The following is a 20,149-nucleotide window of genomic DNA, read 5'->3' on the forward strand; positions in this document are numbered from 1 at the left end:
ATGAAATACTAATTTCAATTAAATCATATCGCACGGATTATTTCGCTTACGTGTCGACAATAACAGGTATATACGGCTCACACTGACAATCATTATTAGGGCATATTGGGTAAACGCTGAAAAGAGAATAGACGCTAATTTTGACAGGTAATATTTATTATTACAATTCTTTCTGAAATCACAATTTCTACGATAATGTAATAATCTGTTCATAGTGTTTGCTTCTCTATACAGCTATACGTACAGTATAATAAAAAATAATATTATTGATAATAATAATAATATAATAATATCTATCATCTTTCTTTCCTCATTCTTATTATTTATATCCAAATACAAATATCGATATCTCGCTTATATTATATATTTATATATTTGAGATTCTTTTGAAGTGCATACAAATAATTGCGCATACGTAATATACTGCGTAAAAGTTATGCATGCAATGAAGTTGTATGCGCATCAAATCAATCTCGCTTCTAAATCGCATCGTAAAATAGTCACTGCGCATACATCACCAAAACTGGTAACATGTATGCGTGCATACCTGTAAGTGCGCCTGCATGTATCAATCATCAACATATAATAATTGTTTGTATGCGTACAATTAGTGGTTATTTCTGCATTTAAAAATGGATTTTACGATGTTGTCCTATGTATCGTTCGCGAGATTGAATGCTCGCAAATTATACGCAGGTTCATTGTCAAGGAAACAAAATGCACTCTTTATTTGCGCTAATTACAATTGCGTGATATCGATAAATCATTATTAGCAATCTTACAGTTTTTTGATCGGAATTCTACAAACGTATGTATAAAATTAAAGCTCAACTTTACCCGACAAAATAGAGAAGGAATTTTATTTATTCAGACAGTTTACAGATGCAAAAAGAATGGATAACAACCATTGCTTTCGAGAAACAAAGAAAAAATATTTTCAAATAATAGACGAAGATTGTTCAAACAGTTTTGATACGTAAAACACTTGGGAGATGGCAACTCCTTTGGTCATAAAAATACAATATTTTCAATAATAAGCGAACGCATACCCAAAATAGTAATTTACGATATGTAATTTTAAACGCATGATGAAAAAAAAAGAAATAATGTTCCTTGTAGGTAGAAAATACTTTCTTTTAGGCAATATAAAAAATTTTAGCAACATTTTTACACAAATAAAATAAGCGCAACTCTGTGGAGTATAAAATAAATTTTTTATAAATAATCACTGTTCAAGGGAAGAACTAATTATTATGGGTGATTCACATTTACTGATGACTTAAAAACTTGATAGAATAAATTCTGTTATATGGTAGCAATAATTTTCTAAATTATTTTTTTCTTGCTCATCATTTTCGCCTTTTTTACAAAAATATAATTATTTGAATTATGTGACATGATTACAATAGAACCGTAGTTTCATCGCCTTTCCACGAGTTTCAACGGTAATAAGTATAAAGTTTGAAAACTTTTGGAAACAGCGACTCGTAATACGCTTCGATTGTAATATCTTAAAATGACCCTTTTTTCTTGACATGATCGTTTAAGAAACTTGATGTTGAAATGTATACTGTTATCTATGATCTCTGTATTTAAAACATTACTATAACGCTGCTAGCTTTTGTAACGACTTTCAGAATCGATGGTAACGCCGTTTTTATGTACTTAGCTTAAAAACAGGTTTTTTTTATCGGAACTAACCGTAGATCAACCAGCAACTTCTTATATTTTACTCCATATACTTTTTCATGTGTACAAATTTGAATAATTACATTAGTGTTTACTTATGTTTACACTATATTTCAGGTATATTATCAGCATGTGTAAAGATATTTGCAGCAATTGATTGCCAGGTGGTATTGTTTTCTCCTTGACAAGCCGATGCAGCCGATTAATATATTCTAATGAGGCTAACTGTCTCTTGTACATTCTCTTCCATATCGTCTTCTTCGTCAGAGAGCTCGGCATGCGGCGAGTGCAATGAGTAGTAATCCTGTTGACTCTGAGAAAGGGTAAACATGTGCATCCAACACTTACTGACACATCCTGCTCTAAATAAATTCTATCTCAACTATGTACATCTATGTGCATATTTACTTCCAATCCCATAGAAACCGTAACAGCTTTTATTTATCAGCCGTTAATCGATTGCACCTTTTTTTAAAGTGAACCTCCAAATATTCAAATCTTCCGCTTCCAATTTCCTGGCTCTCTCAGTCTTATGACAAATAGAGTCTTCTTCATTTTTATGGGATTAGAATGTGGTGGAAAGCCATACAAATTTTGATGATTTTCTTAACGAAAAAAAAATCATAAACATTCAATCCAAAATTAAAAAATAATCTGGTCGGCAACCGTATTTGCTCATTCCATTTTTTCGTTTTTTGATAATTTTGACAATGAGGCATGCCTGGGTTGCGTGCAATTTACGACGTGCGTGGCACGCGCTTTTTTCAAAGACCAAAAGCAACTTTACTCAGACAACAAAAAATGCAGTTTTAAATCTAAGTATTGTCACTTATCGTTTCCTACCGATGAGTTTACATCTCCGTCATTACAATTACTGCAAATATAATCATCTTCTTCAGCAAGTTCCGTTCGATCTAGACCGACACAATGCATATGGAACCATCCATTGCACCCGCCATCACATTGAACCCAGTCTACTTCTCGTCCTAGAAACAGAAAAAAAAAAACAAAAATGTATTGATTGCCATTACGTATATTTAAAATAAACTAGATTTAAAATTGTCTAAAATTACCATTTGGTCTTAAGCATTCGGAAGCTGCGCAATCTTCTTCCTCATCAGATGTATCTTGTTTAGTCTTTTTCCGATTTCCAGTTCTTCTTTTGGGACCTTCATCACTATCTTTTCGTTTAACCTATAAGGAGGAACAAAAATATAACTGAAATTGGACTAATAGTGGTTCTATTGAAGATTTTATAATGTACAGGAGAACACAACTTGAATAAAAACTACTGTACTTTCACTGATACTACAATTTTTTTAAATGTTTTTATTCAAGGTACTCTTGTTATTACGGTTCATTGCTAAAAACGTACCTTGCGTGGGCCACGCTTTACTGGAGTTGTAGCTGTAGACGGTTTTGGGTCTTTATTTAATCCTTTACGCTTAACGGCAGGTTTATCATCTATTCTCTGTCGTCCAAACTTTTTCATCATTTCGACTTCATCAGACTTTCGTTTACGGCCTCTCGACTGTGGTGTCTTTTTAACTTCCTTCGACTCACTAGCAGTGGCTGACTGGTCTAATGGTGCATATTTACGCACACTTTTCGAGGAAGTGCAAGTTTGGCTGAGAATTCGCCAAATGTGTTCAGTTTCATCCAATGCAACTTCCAAAAGGTCTCCTTCCATCATTAGTTCTTCTAAACGCGTTGTGGTACTGCTGGATAATGTCACCGCTTTGTCTTTATCATCACCAGTAGCTGATTTCGAAGGGAATTTTGACGCTAAAAGAAAATTAATTAGTTTAGTTTTTAAAAAAACTTGAATATATAGTGTTATTTGTAGTATTAATGCTTAAACTCTTTATATCTTAATAGATACCACTGAGAGAAATGAAATTGGGAATTTTGATTAAACGATATTAAACAATCAAAATAAAAACTACGACCAAATAAAAACATACGGCGTCTACTACTTCATTTGAGACAAAAGCGTACTTTATGATTACTATTAAAAAAATTCATTCTCTACGAGGGTAGCAATTTAATCTAAAAAAAATTTTAGCATAATATACCTGTTGAATATGCATGTTCATTACTATTAAATGAGGCGTTATTTGGTTCATCCTCATCGATCGTTAATACATCGTTATCGCTGTCATCGTCATCGTCGTCGTCATCATCGTCTACTCTCTCGTCCTCATCCTATGACAGTATGAAAAGTTCCAATTAATAATCATGAAATATGGGTAGAATATATTTAGAACACATCATGTATAGAACTTACGGGAACGCTTATAACGCTATCATCAGAATGTACACCGCTTATAGACTGAATAGCCTGAACCCTCTGATGAAGCTCTGGATTGTTTGCTGCTTTCTTTAGTTCAGTAGATATAATTTTCTCGGTTTTCTCTCTAGCCGCAGCTTCTGTTAACTTTTGAGATAAACTACTGAGTTTTGCCAGTACACTAGATACTTCTTCAGCTGATAAGGCCTGACGGGCTCGATCCTAATTTCAATTTAATCATTTTATAAAATTAATACATGCACATTCTTATATACAAATAGAACGGAAAAGTTATTGTTACGAACCTGCCAGTTCATTGCACGTTCTGTAAGACATTGCAAGGCTTCACCCTCAGGTAGACGGACAGAGATTTTTTGAAGGCTCACTAAGAGTGATAAAATCGTTTCTAGACGTGGTCTACGTGATCGCAGACAGCAAGGACATAAAAATTTAGAGACTCGCGAATTTTGTTGCTTGCCTTTGTATGGAGTCCTTGGAACAGGTACACAATTTGCTGCAAAGAAAAATTGTTTTTATATAAAAATCCTATTTAAAACAAAATGTAAATTAAATTATGTCAAAGTTTTAATAACTTACTGTGGAACCAATCCTTGCAGAGTTCACAACGCAACATTTGGCCAAATTTGGGTCTACGACAAACGCAGAACTTGGAATCATCGGCTTGCATTTTGTTGAAATTCTTTTCTCTTAAATTTTTCATAGCTTCCATTTCTCTCTGCTCTGCCAATTTAAAGGCTGCCACAACCGTGGCTGAATCATTAGTGTCATCTAATTTTGTATCGCAAACATATACAGCTCCAATGGTTTCTTCTCCTTTATTATTTTTACGAGTTTTCATTGCATGTAGTCCAACACCGATTCTAGGTGAAAGAGCCTCCATCAATGTGTAGTGGGAATTTTTCCTAAGGAATGTTCTACCGGTTCGTTCTTTCCATATTTTGGCTTGAGCCAAAGTTGATTCGAGGACCGGCAAAGCATCAAGATGTAATGGAATTGTCCTTCCTTTACGGACAAGCTCATCTAAAGTATCATAATATGGAAAATTATCTCTTGCTTGGATATCTTCAACAGTTTTGGTCCAATTCTTAGCTTTGTTTAATACATCCTTAAGATTACTTAATCCTGGTAAGTACGCATCAATATTATCTGCTTCAGCAATAAGCTCTTCGACAGATGCAATGGTTTGTCTGTTTTTAGATGGTTGAAGGTACAGTTTTGCTTTATCTTCCCAATTATCAAGACTAATCATGAGAGCTTGAAGTTGAGCAAGTGCATTTTCAACAGTTGTGTGTGAAGGAACATTTGTGCCTTCTTCAATCAGTCTTCTCAAATCTTGCCGAGTTACAGAATTTGGCTCTTCTTGAAGGGACTTAACCTCATCTAACCATTGCAGCTGTTGAAGTTTCTACAAGCAAATATACAAAAATTACTAACATGTCAAAATCAAATTCCCAATGATAATTGGAATAATAATCAATAAATAACTTTGTACGTACTTGTTTCAATCTGAAAAGTTGAGGTAGCTCAATGCAAATTGAGTCACCGTATTCAATACATTTTTCAAGTTTCTCAATATCGCAATCTGCTTGTTGTTGTGCTTCTAATTCTTGGGCATCTTTCTGAAATTGTAGCACTTGATCTAGTATGTATTTGACACCATCTGCTTCTTTCAGTTCACAACAAAGATTCGTGATTTCTTGATAAAATAAGGTTAGTTCTTCAACTGTCAGCTTGAATTTAGCGTCAACTGATTGCCTTGTTCTACATGAAACAGAAGAAATGTAATAATTAGAAAAAACTCATTACCACCATTTATTTAGAAGTTTGCACTATGAAACAAAAAGTAACCTTGTTCTTTGTTTGTTGCTCAATAACTGCCTTGCAACACTGGCGCACTTTTCAGCATCTTGCACAGCAGTCGTCAGTGCAGTCAATAACTCGCTCTCTGGAAACTTTTTAACCTCTGCTTCATCCAACAGTTCCTTCAGTTCGCTAAGCTCGATCTTCTCTCCCTTTGGGTCCATAGCCTCCTTAACCTTGCTAGCCCATGGGTCAAAAGACTCGGCTTTTAATTTGAGCTTTTGCAACATGATTGGAAGTTCGTCTAAGGTATATCTATATCTCAAAGTGTGCTTTTCAGGAGCACAATCGCATAGGTCTCTGAAATGCCTTAGGCAGACCAACTGTGTTTTTTGACACGAGCACGTCACTGCACTCAGGAAACATGTAGTCTTACATGCCTCGCACTGCCTCTCGTCGTCAGGCAAAAGTTCAAAGGCCTCACGCTCGGCTTCAGTCACACCCTGATCAAAATTAAAAGATTATCAGTTACAAGTTTTTAATGGCGATATCAAATTTTTTATATCTACCACTACAGCAATACTGAGTTCAAGAGAGTCTCAACGATACACAGATTGGCAACTAATCGCATATCCTTGTGCACAATATGTTAAGAAGACGGCATTTTACACGTAGAATTCGGAACGAAAACTCGCGACACAAAATTCCCAGTAGTCATATGTTTGAGAGAGAGAGAGAGAGCGGAGAAATTTATTCAATATGTCTAGCGAGCCAATCCACGATATAAATTACAATATTCGGGCGCGAGCTATGAATAGAAACGACGAGAAGCGTTCGAGTAGGCTGTCCAGCACACGAAAAACCCGTTAAATCGAGTCCGAAAACTTTTGGTGGTCGCACAGCGCGAATGTTATTTTGCCACTATACATGCACATACTCTCGAGGGATCATAATCCGCGATTTATCGTGTCCGGATTACCGCGCAAATGGCGAGCGTATGGAGAAACTCGGAGAATCGCGAAGACTATCAAAACGCGCACCAAAATCCTTACTATTTATCGAAATTCCAGCAGCTGGCCGGTCGGACATTCGCACCACACAGAAGGAGAAAATGCGTCTAGCGTTATATTAGTTGAGAAACATAACCTCGAAATATACTACTAAAGAGTTACATAATCCCCCGATGATCCGAGACGAAATATCGCGAGTAGAGAGAGAGACGACTGAGTTGCTACACGTCGTGACGCGGGCAGAGGTATTTTTGAACACAAAACAGCGGCACCGGGTCTCTATAAAAGCTGCGCGTTATCCACACACCGCACACTGAGGAATCGTCCGGTCTTGCGAATCGGCCTGTTGGCTATCTGACTCGTATCGGCCTCTATCTCCGACTGCGCGGTTCGCGACTCTCGCGCCGAGCAGCGCCAATGCGAAAAACAAAGAAATAAGTAGGCGATCGAGCGAAAAAAAACGAGTCGACTGTTGCTTGCGTTCCCGTCAACGACGCGTCTCCCGCTTGTGGTAACCTGGAGAACTCGCGCCCGCGCTTAAGCGGATAAATTCACTCTCTAAGCTATTATATGCACACACATATATACCTATACACGCCCACACGCACGCAACACACGTGGACGGACTCCCGCTTGGTTCCATGTGTGTGTGCGCGCGCGAGAGAGGCAGAGGCTCTTGCCGTGCCGTCGTATACATATATGCATTTACATAGTCGATATTCTGGCCGCACCACGGCACTGCACTGCACACCAATCTACGCTAATCTCCACAGCATATATATATGTGTATGCATAGAACTGACGCCGTTGCTGCACGCAACTCGCGGATTCGCGACTCGCTGCGGGCCTATACCTTTTCAGCATATTATTCGCGCACTGTGCAACGCTCTCACACATGCGCACATTCGCACATCGCAACGGCCGCGGCGGCGGCACGCGGCAACGGCATAAACATGCCCCTATATACAATCTCATTGCTGACGCTCCACTTCGATTGCTCTTTCATCGACTACTGCACGACACGACTCGAAACTGGCTTTCGAGGTTTTTTTCCTCAACTTTTTTCAACCTACATTTTTTTTATGCTCTTCAAAAGTTTCTTTTTTTCTATATTCCCTGCTTCCGCTCGTACATAATTTATTTTTACTAGCAACACGGCTAGGCAATCTGATTTTACTGTTTATTTGACTATAAATGGTTGGTTTATGAATATTAATTGCCGGCTTTCAGAGTAAACAAGATCAAAAATTAAGCGCGTCTATTATTTCTCTAATTACGCGTTTGTGCAGCTATATAACTAGTTCTATTTTCGTGCAGATCTACGTAATTTATCAAATGAGAATTATGAAGAGTTGAATTTCACATATTTTGCTAAAGCATGTACGATTAGTCTCTCTTACCTGTGCTCATGCTCTTCAAAGTTTAACGAAATTTTACTCTTCTAATAGTTATTATTGAGAAATAATTTATTAAACATGCAATTACGAATTCTATCAATGGTGCTAGTATAATAAGAAATACATACAAAGATAAAAGTACTATATCACCAGAAGAAAGCAAATAACAGTTAATTCACGTCTTTTATTTAAATTTTTCCCTCTGGTTATAATGATAGCTTTATCTTTGAAGGAATCAGTTTTAATGAAAGATTGTATTTACCCATTCCAATAGATTTTTCCTTAGCTTCTTCTCGTCCTCAACCATGGTTAACATGTCGTGATAAGTCGCGGTGGCGATTCCAACGTCCAAATTGTCTGGTTCCAAAGACATTTTGCAAACCAATTCGTCGTGTGAAAAAACGCAGAACCGTCTGAGATTCGAATAATGAGCTATACAATCTCTGCCGATTTGTAACTGTTAAAGTGGGCAAAGAAAAAGATGAATTAGTTTATCTCATTTTTTTTAAATCAATTATATTGTTTTCCTTTTTTCATCGAAAACTTACCCAGTCGGCAGGAGCGAAATTTACAGCTTCAGCAAAATTGTAGCCTTGATTAAACCCAGCATGATAAGCTCTGGGGAAAGTGACAACGAATTCCCCAGCATGTTGATCGGTTCTGAATACTGGAACACCTATTCAAACAAATTTTTAATGAGACCATGACGATTAACTAGTGGATAGAATCAATCGATTGAAATAAGATCATACCCTCATTTGTAAGAATGTTAGGATTCATGATGGTGACCAATTGATGGAGCAAATCTGGCTGACTGTGGAAGAGTTCAGGTGCAGCAGACTTCATAGATCTTTCAAACTTCTCAGCCTCGGATCCTGGCACGCCATACCATGTTTTCGGTTCGCCCCAGTGTAAGTAATTGATAGAATAACTCCAATGATCTTCATTGTGCCAACAAAACGTAGCAAAGCACATTCCTACATACATCCATGGCACTTTCATTCCACTGATGTCTGCATTGATGTGACCAAGGACACTTCCTTGCAATACTGGTAAATTATTTAGATTCCAAGCTGATTCTGCATATTCTTGATCACAAGTAAAAAGGTTTACACTTGTCTTTGTTGGGAAGCCAGACCCATGATCCATAGTATGCAAATCAGCTCCATACTCAACAGTGACATCTTCATCTATAGATGATACAATTCTCCAAAACTCCTTTTCAACTAATTCAGTTGGTACCATCTAAAAAAAATTTCATATTTATTAAGTCAGTTAAATAAAAATGGATTTTTTTCAGAAATGAAAAGTATTCGATTTTACGTACGTGAACGGGCATGTTAAAGTAGTCGCTCTTAAACTGATCCGCCATTTCACCAAACTGTTGCAATGTGTACTCTCTTTGAGCTTGTTCAAATCCAAAAGCTTCCATTGGCTTAGATACTTCTTCAGCAACACATTTAGGACATCGCCAATCGCCTTTCGGTATTTCCGTTAATGGCGGTAACAGACAGAATGTGTGATAACTGTCATCACATCCATCACAAAGTAACATATTTTCTTCATTATCTCCTTTTCCACAATTGTGGCAGATGTATTTAGCAAGCTGAAGAACCAAATGAATAGTAAGACTCTTTAAATTAGTCTAAATATAAATTAAAATTTATAACAACTATACGTACTGGATCGAATTCATAGACTAGTTTAACGCCTCTAGTTTTGTTGGAAGCAGGTTTCTTTGTTTCTTTGGTATTGAAGCCAGCCATTTTCGGACCAGGTCCATAAAATTGTAATTTCTTAAGTTCTTTACTGTTTTCCTTGTCTTTTTCAGCTCCTGCACCTCTAGTTTTGATGCCATTCGTGCTTTCTGCTGCTCCTTTTCCTGAAATTTTTTGAGTCATACAATTTTTCAAAATTAATATATTTTTTTATGACTTGCAATATTTACCCTTAACATTGTCCTTGGAATCAACATTCTTTCCTTTGATGTTATCTTTTGTGTCAACAATATTTTTGCCTTTAATGTTATCTTTGCAATCAAGGTCAAATTCTTCTTTGCAATCTTCCTGTTTAATGGTCGATTGACAACCATTTTGTTTCTCATCTTGTCCTGAGAAACGCTTTGATCGCCGAGAAAACTTTTCTTGTGGGGGTTTTATTTGTTGTCGTGATATTATTCCATGTGGTTTGTAGTCCCTGTCCTTCTTTTCATTCGCATCACTGTCTGGTTCAATTTTCTAAAACAAAGGTAAAATTTTTTATTGAAATTCGAAGCAAAATAATTGTCAAATAATAGATTGAGATCTTACAATATCTGCTAAAGTTTTTCCTTGTTTAAAGACGTCAAATGGATATAAAATTCTTTCGTAATGACTTTTAAGAATACTGCCGACGCTGCGTCCAGAAGGATAGCCTAATTTATTTGCTACCTTAGCCCACCTTCTTTCTTTTGTCACTGTTTCAATCCCACCTATAAATAATAAATTTTAATATAAGAAGCAGAAAAAATAATTTAAGAAAAATTAATAGAATTAAATTTACAATATACACACCTTCATCTGTAACAATTCTGTGTAGTGAATAGAGATCCAGTGCTTTACGCTCTACTAATGGGATTTTTAAAGAGGATCCCTGCAGCTCCCAAAACTTTGCTATCTGATCCAAAAAATTAAGCTTAATCCTAGTTTTTGCTTCTAATTCATTTAGCCTTTGTATCCTTGGAACAAATTTAAATTTGTCCACATCCACAGCAAATGGTGGTTGCCAGTTCTAAAAATAATATTATTTCATTGTTAATAATCTATGTCTGAGAAAGTATTTCTAATTTTTTCTTGAAATAGTGGATTTGCGTATAGTGGAGTTAGTAAAAGAACACCATGTCTTTTTATATCAAGTTACAGAATACTCGTTTAAAGAGTAACTATTATCAGATCAATTTTCAGCTAATGTAATTTTTTATTGTAAAAGCTTAGTAGAACTTCAAAAGGTGTCATTTTTCATTTCTACTGTACATGAATTCCAACTCTTTATTATGACAACAATTCTGGTAATAGATAGTGACTAAAGAAAGTTAAGTATCTGTTAGTCATGTAAAGACCAATAGATGATAGTTTTCTAGAATATAATATTTAAACATTTCTTTGTGTCAAAAAAAGATTAGACTTGAAAGTTTTTGAATTACACTTGGAACTTTTTGTCCGTTTATAGGAAAGTGCAAATTTTAACAAGTGTCTCCATCTTGAACAATTGACCATAACATTGTTTGAGTTTACATTCTTACTTTTAACACTGAAAGATCTAACAGTACACAAATGCATTTTTTTTTCACAAATTACTTCAGGAGTCATGAAAAATGCAAGGCAGAATGCAAATAGTGCAGTATCATGAAATTTCCAATTCCCAACAGGTAGGTAAGTATGTCAAAGTTGAATCCACTGTAGCAAGTGAAAATGTGTTAATACACTTTACTCTGTTGCCCACAATAAGCTGTCTGTTCAGCTTTCAAAGTCAAACATATTTTTTCTTACAAAAATGCCTTCCAACATATGCTAATCATCCAAATCAATCAGTCTGACTTCTGTCAAGTGGACAAGTCCATATGGATTGGCAGTTGTCACGGAATCTTTGCAAAATGGCATTCAAAATCGACATTTCCTTGTACCCTCTACCCAACAACAACCAATCCTGATATCAAAGTTTGCCTATAACTCTCCATACCAGAACAAGCTCATCAGAGAATTGGAAAACAAACACAGCAAAACGCTCACGAAAAAACCATCATGTCCTTCCGGTGGAAGTAAGTGGACGATAAATCCAAAAATACCCGTACGCCGTGCAAATAGCGTCGGGGATTTCGTCATCGACATCACGAAAGGGGGGGAGGGTAAGTTCGTAAATCGCTGCTCTCTCGGTTGGCTTCAAAACGTCGTCTCTCTCTCTCTCTCGGCGGCGCAATTCCGCGCAAAACTCGCATTCAGCATTGTCCGGGCGCGACGTCCCTCCATCCCAACCCACATACATCGGGCGTCTCTCTCTCTCTATACTCGAGGACTACCGTGTACTCGCGAAACATGTACAATATATACACACGCCCTTACACACTTCCTGTCCGAATCATCGTCGTTGCTCGCGCCTCCTTACATAATTAACGGAAGCGCGTCCGTCTCGAGGAAAATCGACGAATAGCAGGAGAGAGAGAGAGAGAGAGAGAGAGAGAGAGAGAGAGAGAGAGAGAGAGAGAGAGAGAGTATAGAGTACAACGCGGCCATCAGGTACCGCGATGCTGATGCCAGTGGAAGCGAACGGCACCAGCGACAGCAGCCATGTATATATACCTATAGGTACGGAACAAAGAGACAGTACAAGCGAGCGAGGAGAGAGAGAGAGAGAGAGAGAGAGAGAGAGAGAGAGAGAGAACGGTTCGACGCAGAGCGACGTAGGTACTACCTATCCACGTCCGCTCGCACATATATCGTCGGGCCGAAAAGTCTCCTACGAGAAGGAAGGCTCGCCCGCGTACGTAGAAGATAAGCGCGCCGTCGAGCAGAGCCGCGAGGAAAAAGGATGAATCCTTTCGAATCATCCATTTTTCCTTACATAACGCGCGCCGCGATGCGCTACCACATACGCGACCTATCACCCATCCGTTTCGAAGCTTTCTAGCTTCTCCCATCGCGCACTATGCATTAGGTTCACAGCGATCAGGTCTACACATCAGGTGCAAAAAATACGCGCAGTAGTTTCTAGGATCCGCGCTCTGTGTATAGTCGGATCACCACACGCCGCGAAAGTCGACTTCAAGCTGTTGATGGCCGCGCGACGAGTCGCTCCGCCGGGAGTGTAACATCGCGTCCGCGCCCGCCAGTCCATATTTTGAAAAAAGAAAAGCCCGCACACGAAAATCCTACGCGCGCCATATATTATCGATTCGACGAAGCCGAGGAGGGCGTTTTAAAAATAATGAGCGAGAACGCCTACGGCTGATACAGGGACGTGCGAATTATAATTCGCAGTAATATGGTGGGGGACGACGGCCCGTAGCGGTGCTTTTTTAAAGGGCCTGCTCTCTCGCACACGCGGAAATGCGAGCAAAGAGAATAAAGTCAAAAATACTCACGGGTGGAGGTTTGATTTTGCAGATGCCCGACTTCTCGGCGACCGGCCTTATCTTGGCGATGTAGCCGAGAGGGTCGAGGAACTCCTCGCTGGTGGGCTCGAACACCGGAGCCTCGGGCGGCACGCGGAACTCAAAGTCCTCGCGCTGACCCATGCTGCTGTTGTCCGTGGCCCGTCTGCTGGCCCCGAGAGTCTCGGTAAACGTGCCGGCGCCCTGGTATCTGTTGTTCCCTCCGTGCTGCAGCTTCGAAACCATCTTTCACTCTTCTATGTAACAATGAACGCGAGTTACTTGTCTTTTTCACACTCCGCGACACTATATACGACAACTGCGTGTCCGCGTCTGTCTTTTCCGGGTTTTCGTCTGTCCAAACAGCGCTCAGGAACGAGGCGACGCTGATGACGGCGGCATCGCCGCAGCCATGCCAGCCACACTCGCACACACTGTATGCACGCGCTGGCGCGGCGCTGATTTTCCAATTTTCACGGTGCGGCTCGTAGTATACGCGCGCACGCACGGGAATATATTCAAGCAAAGTGCGCCGCTCGCACACAGAAACACTTCCGTTTTTACAGTATATATAAGTTTCCAATGGTACGACTAGCGGAGGCGTCCCTATCGATTGGCCATTCCTCGTTTCCTTCCTTCCTGCTGGAGTTGCGAAGAGCGAGCTAGCGCGGGCGCTAGGTTGATCCGGGCGGGGAGAGCAAGAGAGCGAGAGCGAGAGAGCGCTCTAGTCCGGCATTAACGACGAGCAGTCAGTCACGGGCGCGGAAGAAGACTGCAGGCTGTATACTCTAATGCTACCTATATACGATAAAAGCTGGCCTCTACAGGCAGACGCTACACCGCTAGTAGCAGCAGTAGCAGGAGACTCGGCGAGGATCGTCGTCTAACACGAAGTGGAGTCGCGATTCTGATGACAGGCGCTGCTACGAGTAGTCCAGGCATCTCTACTCTCTTCTTCACTGACTGCACCCAGCCCCCGCCGTTGTCGTTGTCGTCGTTGTCGTCGTCGTCGTCGTCGTCCGTGGATGCACTACTACTATAGTATCTACTATTGCCTGCTGCAGCTCTCTCTTTTTTTTTGTTCTCGCTCGCTTGCGATGCACGCACAGCCGCGTATACACACTACTGCTGCTCTTGGCCACTTGCGCCGCGATTTACGCACACCGACGCTCGCCCACGTACGGCACACGAAAAAGAGAGAGAGAGAGAGCGCGCACGAGTTTTTCCTTTTCACCACACACGCACAGCGCTCAGGGACGCAAAGAGCGCGTACACACACACGGCACGACTTTTCGGTTTTGCATATCACGCTGCTGCTGCTGCACTTCCTTCCGTTGTGCGTCGAGAGAGAGAGAGAGAGAGAGACCACTTCGAAGACGGTAAGGTTTTACTTGCGCGAGACACGAGCACCCTGGCTTTGCTGCGGTGAGCCAGCTATACGCTCTCTGGCCTCTGCTCTGCGCGCAGCTACACGAAGAGAAACTGAGAAAACGAGCGCGCGACGGTGCTGCTGCTGCTGCTGCTGCTGCTCTACTCTTCTCTCACGCTGCGCAAAGCGACGTCTTTCTCGCTCTGACTGCGAGCGCTCTCGTAAAATATATATACAATTTCGTTCCTTTTCACTCTGCGCTTCATGTTGGATGGTGTATACTCGCACGGTCCGAGGAAAGCGCGCTGGAGAAAGAGAGAGAGAGAGAGAAGACTTGTAAAAAATGGCCACTTTCACGTGCAGCCCGTATATTCCTTGATGCGGGAGCGTATGGTACTTATGGGATGGGATATTGTATCCCCTTCATCGTGGGCTATTCCTATATATACCTATAGCTATGGGTATTTTCAGATTTATTGCGCCGTTGGAGATGATTGTTGCTTGGCAATTTTGGATATAAAGCTTGAAATTGTTGGGAGACTTTTTCTTTAGGACTGGAATTTTACTTTTTTCAACCTAATTCGATTTCATTTATGGTTGAAAGTCGAGTGTAGCTGACGCGGTTATCATTAGATTTTTTTTTCAACGGCGAGATCGTAGAATTAAAAAAAATAATTAGAATAATTTCATTGTTTAATTGCTGGATTTAATTGTTAACGACTCGTATTTAAACAATTATTAGCTAAAAGATAAAAAGAGCGTTAATAATTGAAAACAGAATATGATAAATTTTGAAAAATTCTAAATATTTTTTTATTTTTTTCATAGGCATATGAAATAATTAGAAAGAGTAAAACGTTTCCAAAAAGTACAGTGAAAATGCGTCTTTCAAATTGTCTGTTTTTCTTTTTTCTTAGAAATCCATCCAGTGCTTTGTTGAAAATGCAGCTTAAAGGAAAATTCTGCCAAATAAACAAGACTATGAGGAAGTGATCAGTACAATGTGGTGTATTAATAACAGAAGCCTTCCACTAGCTCTACCTAACGAATTTCGTATAAAATACCTTTAAGGTGATGTTTATTATGCTTTTTTATATGCAAGCATTATAGTTGACAATCGGATTCATCACGATGTTGAAGTTTACTGAAGATCTGAGCATTGAGCATCTACCGCTAGATGTATACAAAGATTTGGTAGCAGAACTCAACAGAGATGACAGTTGGAGAACTTTGGCAATTTATGTCTCTGAGAAACTTGATTACTCTCAGTATGACAACAGGTTTTTCTTAAATTCTTATATATAGAAAAAATATAAACGTTAATATAATGTTTTAATTATTATTTAAAACAGCGCATGGGTAAATGGATTGGAAGACAACAATGGTTCGACAAATGACACTCCAGCTAGTAAATTGCTAGTAGAATTAAATATAAGGCTGTGTACAGTAGGAATTCTTTCTATGCTATTGGAAGATTGTAATTTATTAAAAATATTAGCTATTTTACATACACCAGGTAAATGTAACAGATATAAAATTTTAAATAAAATGATATTGTTTTTATCATGAAAATATTTCTATACTTGATAGATCCTGTAAGAATTATTACGCATCCCGATGAAGAGACTTTGCCTTCTGAAGATTTGTGTGTATCTCTTAGAAATAAAGTACGTCTCATATGCAGGGCATACGGGTTGCCACCTCCAAATTATCAATGGTATCATGAAGATGTGAGATTGGAAGGAGAAACTTCTGAAGAATTAAATATTCTTATGACATCGTAAGAATAGGATTTTATGAATTTCTTTCTAATCATTTTAGTGGTTCAATAATTGTTTAATTCAATGTTATAACATTTATAGTACATCACAACAAGGTTCATATAGGTGTAAAGTTTACCAAATAAATCTTAAGGGGGAGAAGCTATCAGAAATATTTAGCAGACCTCTGCATGTAAGTTTGAAGCCAACCTCAGTAATTATAGAAAAACAACCACAAGTATACTTAGAAATAAAAGAAGGAGATAACTTAGTTTTGTGTTGTGAAGCTACTAGCCACCCTAGTCCACAATATCAATGGTATAGAAATAATGATAGATTGGATTATCAAACTTCAAGTATATTAATGGTATTTATTTAATTGTATTATTCGTTAATACTGCAATATTACATATATTCATTTAGAAATTTTTTAGATTGAAAAATTTACTGCTAAAGATGAAGGAAAATACTATTGCCACATATTCAATGGTATTAGTGAAAAGTACACACAACATAGTACAGTCTTGGTATGAGATCTTTTTCAAATAATAGCTTTTCAATCACTGAAATCTGAATATCTTTATTAATTGTATCTTATTTAAGATGGAACTACCTCGTCAAAAGGCTGTAGCAAAGGTGGCCTTACTCATTGCTAATGAAAATTATGATAATCAGGAGATACTGAGAACTCCAAAAAATGATGTTGCAAAAGTAGCAAAAATTTTAGATGGTTTGGGATTCACTACTATTTGTCTAACTAATTTGACACTCCTACAGATGAAAAATGCTATAAAAATATTCTCAGATTCTTTAGTTGAAGGAACATACGGTTGTTAATAAATCTAAAAGAATTTCACTAAGTATCAGGGTTGAATTGAATTAAAAAAATTTTTGTATAAATGCTCTAGGTTTGTTCTACTTTGCTGGTCATGGTTTTAAAATGCAGGAAAACTATATGCTCTCTATTGATTCACCAACAAATTATTTAAGGAAAGATGCGATTTGTGAAAGTGAATTACTATCAGTTGCCCTCCAAAATGATCCTGCTCTGCTAGTTGTTATTTTAGATATGTGTCAAACTATACCACCTATGTGAGATTAAAATTTGTATTTTTCTCACAACCATATGAATGATATAACAAACTTACTTTTTGAATTCTTATAATTTAGAGAATTCAATCCCGAAATTCACGGAGAAATACCATCTATAAATACATATAAGGGACAAAAAAATTTAAGGAATTTACTGCAAGCATATTCTACATCATGTTACAGACCTAGTTATGAAAGGATGGGAAAGGATTATGGACTTTATGCTACACATTTGTGTAAATATTTGGATGAAAATATTCCTGTCACTAAATTATTTGAACAAGTTGGAAAATGTAAGTTTCATATAGCTAATTGTAATAATTGAACCAATGATTAACTTAAATTTGATTGCAGCTATTGACACATGGTTTAAAGGGGCAGAACGAAAACAAATTCCTATGTTTGCAACTACAGTCACTAAGCCTTATAAACTAACGGACAGTATTGTTCAAAGTAATAATTTTTATTGAAATTTATTGTGAATTGTAGAAATTAAAAATTTTTTTCTATAATTTCAGGTGCATTACCTCACTCAATTGTCCAGCTAGAAAAATTGATTAAATTTTCAAACAAAGTTATAGATATTAATTTCCAGCAAACTGGAGTAAAATGCAAAGCAAAGATTTCGCAGTATGCAAAGCCATGTCTCAATTGTATTCAAATTTCAGTTATTGATCTAGATGATAAATGGGAAGTTAATTTTTTCAATTCTGTGCATACAAAACGCAACAATTTATTCAAATGTGCGAGTAAAAATAAGTGCTGGTTTCAGAGTCCTGAAACTAATGAGGTGATGGAAAACTCTAAATATGTCGTAGTATGTAAAATTTCTCTACAAGATTTTTTTTATAATTTTTCGTTTCAGGGACCACTTGTAATATCTCTATTGGATAATGGAGTTCCTGTGGGTGCAACATTATTAGAAATAAATGAGCTTGTACCTACTTTCTTATACAGATTGAATCAAGTTAACGCATAAAAATTCTTATTTGATATTTTTATATTCTAAAAATTAACAGAAAAAGCGCAATTGAGAATTTTGATTTGAATGTTAAATATTTATAAGACATGTTGACTTATATTGAAAAAATCATGTTTTTATTAACAATAAATATATTTGAATATATCTTGTGAGTAATGTCACAGCATTTTTGAATATTAAAAATTATATAATCAACAATTTATGTCTGAAAGATGGACACATTGCAAAAATGCTCCTAATAACATTTTGTCGTTGACAAATAAACAAAATGATCTCTACAAAAATAATCTTACTTATGAGATGAGATCAAATTTATTTACTTAAGCTGAAAAAAAAATTGTTATATTATATTTGAAAAGTATTGAGTATGATATAGATACACAGTTTTTCTTACTTAACAGGCATGAAGTGATTGATCAGGTTGACTGTCCAGGAAGATTCTACGCCTTTTGTGTATTCACGAATAAATCGATAATTACAAATAAACATGAGTTTTTGGTACTCTGGTAGTAGCCCCATATTTAATGGAGGCTCTTTATTTTCTGCCCTCATCCTTTTCAGACCACGTAAAGAGTGAAATATAACCATTATTTCTACAAATCTTTGATTGGCTACAAAATTAAACAATATGTAAGTTACAAGAAAACTAAAAACTGTGTTTATTTATACCTTTGTCATCATTATCAAACATTATTCCAACTTGGTAAGGAAAGGTTAAATAAATATCATCTTTGTGAATTTCAATTAACTGTTTCTGTTCTGCAGTCAATGTGCTAATTTTTTGCCTTGTTTTTGCAAGAGTCTCTTTATCGACTAAATCTTGAATACTATCATAATCTTCTCTTGCCAAAGCACTAGAAACTACAGACAATGCCTGGAAATGAAAATCAATAGAGATGAAATTATTGAAATTACATAGGGGAATCAGTTCACTTAGATTCTAACTTACTTGTTTAGTACCATCAAGAAAATCAGGTAAATTAAAGTCATTATCCATATAAGGTTTTATAACAAAATTACATTGAATAAAGTTACTTAAAGTTCTAAAAAAACTTGGCCATATTACAGGTGCATCGTCGGTTAAGGCTGGAAGTCGCACCTCATTTGGTGCATCATTATGATTTTTTCTACATTGTAATATACTCTGTGAAGACGTTATCCTTCTTAAAAGTTTAGTTCTTCTAGCAAGACAATTACTTATAATTGATTTAGTACTTTTTGATCTAATAACCACACTCAAATAATTTGAATTTATTTGAAGAATGGTTTGTTGAAACCCTTTAAGTAACATTGCAAAAAAATGTTAATAAACTTCATTCGCCGCTTGAGTTGCGGCGTTCCTAACCTCAATGCTCTTATACTGCAGAAACATTGAATTTGTATATATATATATGTATATAGTACATACATATATACCACACTATCTTGCACTTTTATTTTGAAGAGGTGGTGCTTTTAATTATAGAAGTATAAATGATTAAACTTGCGATATCATAAAAATATTTCATTGATTCTTTTCAGTTAATAAATAAATAAATAAATAAATAAATAGGTAAAATCTAATTAATAACATTATTATTTTTGTACGTATATATACTCTAAATCATAATTCTT

General features: G+C 37.1%; 3 protein-coding genes across 7 annotated transcripts; 1 reads left to right on the forward strand and 2 right to left on the reverse strand.

The window, feature by feature from the left end:
- Window positions 1-138: 138 nt before the first annotated feature.
- On the reverse strand, window positions 139-14,459 carry LOC100120294 (lysine-specific demethylase lid). Of its 3 annotated transcripts, none has more exons than XM_008212159.4 (19): window positions 13,324-14,459; window positions 10,760-10,976; window positions 10,517-10,677; window positions 10,156-10,444; window positions 9,890-10,089; window positions 9,535-9,813; window positions 8,960-9,452; window positions 8,756-8,883; window positions 8,470-8,664; window positions 5,849-6,303; window positions 5,497-5,761; window positions 4,577-5,405; window positions 4,285-4,493; window positions 3,977-4,201; window positions 3,789-3,894; window positions 3,065-3,474; window positions 2,763-2,883; window positions 2,533-2,675; window positions 139-2,002 (listed from the first exon to the last, which is right to left on the reverse strand). In XM_008212159.4, exons 1-19 carry the CDS (start codon window positions 13,576-13,578, stop codon window positions 1,892-1,894), a joined length of 5,091 nt encoding a protein of 1,696 aa, XP_008210381.1. In that variant the 5' UTR covers window positions 13,579-14,459; the 3' UTR covers window positions 139-1,891. The 3 variants fall into 3 exon arrangements, with proteins under 3 accessions (XP_008210381.1, XP_001603951.2, XP_008210383.1); XM_001603901.6 differs by having other exon boundaries at window positions 3,765-3,894; XM_008212161.4 differs by lacking the exon at window positions 13,324-14,459 and adding an exon at window positions 11,975-12,289 and having other exon boundaries at window positions 3,765-3,894.
- A 438-nt stretch (window positions 14,460-14,897) lies between these two features.
- Window positions 14,898-19,036, forward strand: LOC100678537 (mucosa-associated lymphoid tissue lymphoma translocation protein 1 homolog). Of its 3 annotated transcripts, XM_032598031.1 has the most exons (13): window positions 14,901-15,094; window positions 15,173-15,232; window positions 15,619-15,969; window positions 16,054-16,217; window positions 16,292-16,481; window positions 16,564-16,828; window positions 16,896-16,988; window positions 17,065-17,290; window positions 17,370-17,553; window positions 17,632-17,846; window positions 17,908-18,006; window positions 18,072-18,343; window positions 18,419-19,021. In XM_032598031.1, the coding sequence occupies exons 3-13, from the start codon at window positions 15,833-15,835 to the stop codon at window positions 18,530-18,532; spliced, it is 1,959 nt and encodes a 652-aa protein (XP_032453922.1). In that variant the 5' UTR covers window positions 14,901-15,094; window positions 15,173-15,232; window positions 15,619-15,832; the 3' UTR covers window positions 18,533-19,021. The 3 variants fall into 3 exon arrangements, with proteins under 3 accessions (XP_031782409.1, XP_032453922.1, XP_031782407.1); XM_031926549.2 differs by lacking the exon at window positions 15,173-15,232 and having other exon boundaries at window positions 14,898-15,094; XM_031926547.2 differs by lacking the exon at window positions 15,173-15,232 and having other exon boundaries at window positions 15,619-15,981; window positions 18,419-19,036.
- Window positions 18,612-19,960, reverse strand: LOC100116759. Its single transcript, XM_008212162.4, has 4 exons — window positions 19,485-19,960; window positions 19,205-19,409; window positions 18,930-19,146; window positions 18,612-18,860 (listed from the first exon to the last, which is right to left on the reverse strand). Exons 1-4 carry the CDS (start codon window positions 19,824-19,826, stop codon window positions 18,848-18,850), a joined length of 777 nt encoding a protein of 258 aa, XP_008210384.1. The 5' UTR covers window positions 19,827-19,960; the 3' UTR covers window positions 18,612-18,847.
- Between the last annotated feature and the right edge of the window lie 189 nt (window positions 19,961-20,149).

Source organism: Nasonia vitripennis, chromosome 3 (assembly GCF_009193385.2).
Source record: "Nasonia vitripennis strain AsymCx chromosome 3, Nvit_psr_1.1, whole genome shotgun sequence".
In the NCBI taxonomy this organism is placed as follows: domain Eukaryota; kingdom Metazoa; phylum Arthropoda; class Insecta; order Hymenoptera; family Pteromalidae; genus Nasonia; species Nasonia vitripennis.

Bases quoted from the DNA above. Each gene is read 5' to 3' on its own strand.
- LOC100116759 (XM_008212162.4), bottom strand. From the start codon at position 19,826: ATGTTACTTAAAGGGTTTCAACAAACCATTCTTCAAATAAATTCAAAT. The intron at 19,410-19,484 runs GTAAGTTAGAAT...TTTCATTTCCAG, and splicing joins TTCTTGATGGTACTAAACAA to GCATTGTCTGTAGTTTCTAG. The intron at 19,147-19,204 runs GTATAAATAAAC...TTAATTTTGTAG, and splicing joins GTTTGATAATGATGACAAAG to CCAATCAAAGATTTGTAGAA.
- LOC100678537 (XM_031926547.2), top strand. From the start codon at position 15,833: ATGTTGAAGTTTACTGAAGATCTGAGCATTGAGCATCTACCGCTAGAT. The intron at 16,829-16,895 runs GTATTTATTTAA...GAAATTTTTTAG, and splicing joins AAACTTCAAGTATATTAATG to ATTGAAAAATTTACTGCTAA. The intron at 16,989-17,064 runs GTATGAGATCTT...ATCTTATTTAAG, and splicing joins CACAACATAGTACAGTCTTG to ATGGAACTACCTCGTCAAAA.
- LOC100120294 (XM_001603901.6), bottom strand. From the start codon at position 13,578: ATGGTTTCGAAGCTGCAGCACGGAGGGAACAACAGATACCAGGGCGCC. The intron at 3,895-3,976 runs GTAAGTTCTATA...ATACTGTCATAG, and splicing joins ATAGCGTTATAAGCGTTCCC to GATGAGGACGAGAGAGTAGA. The intron at 2,003-2,532 runs GTAGGAAACGAT...ACCCTTTCTCAG, and splicing joins ACGGAGATGTAAACTCATCG to AGTCAACAGGATTACTACTC.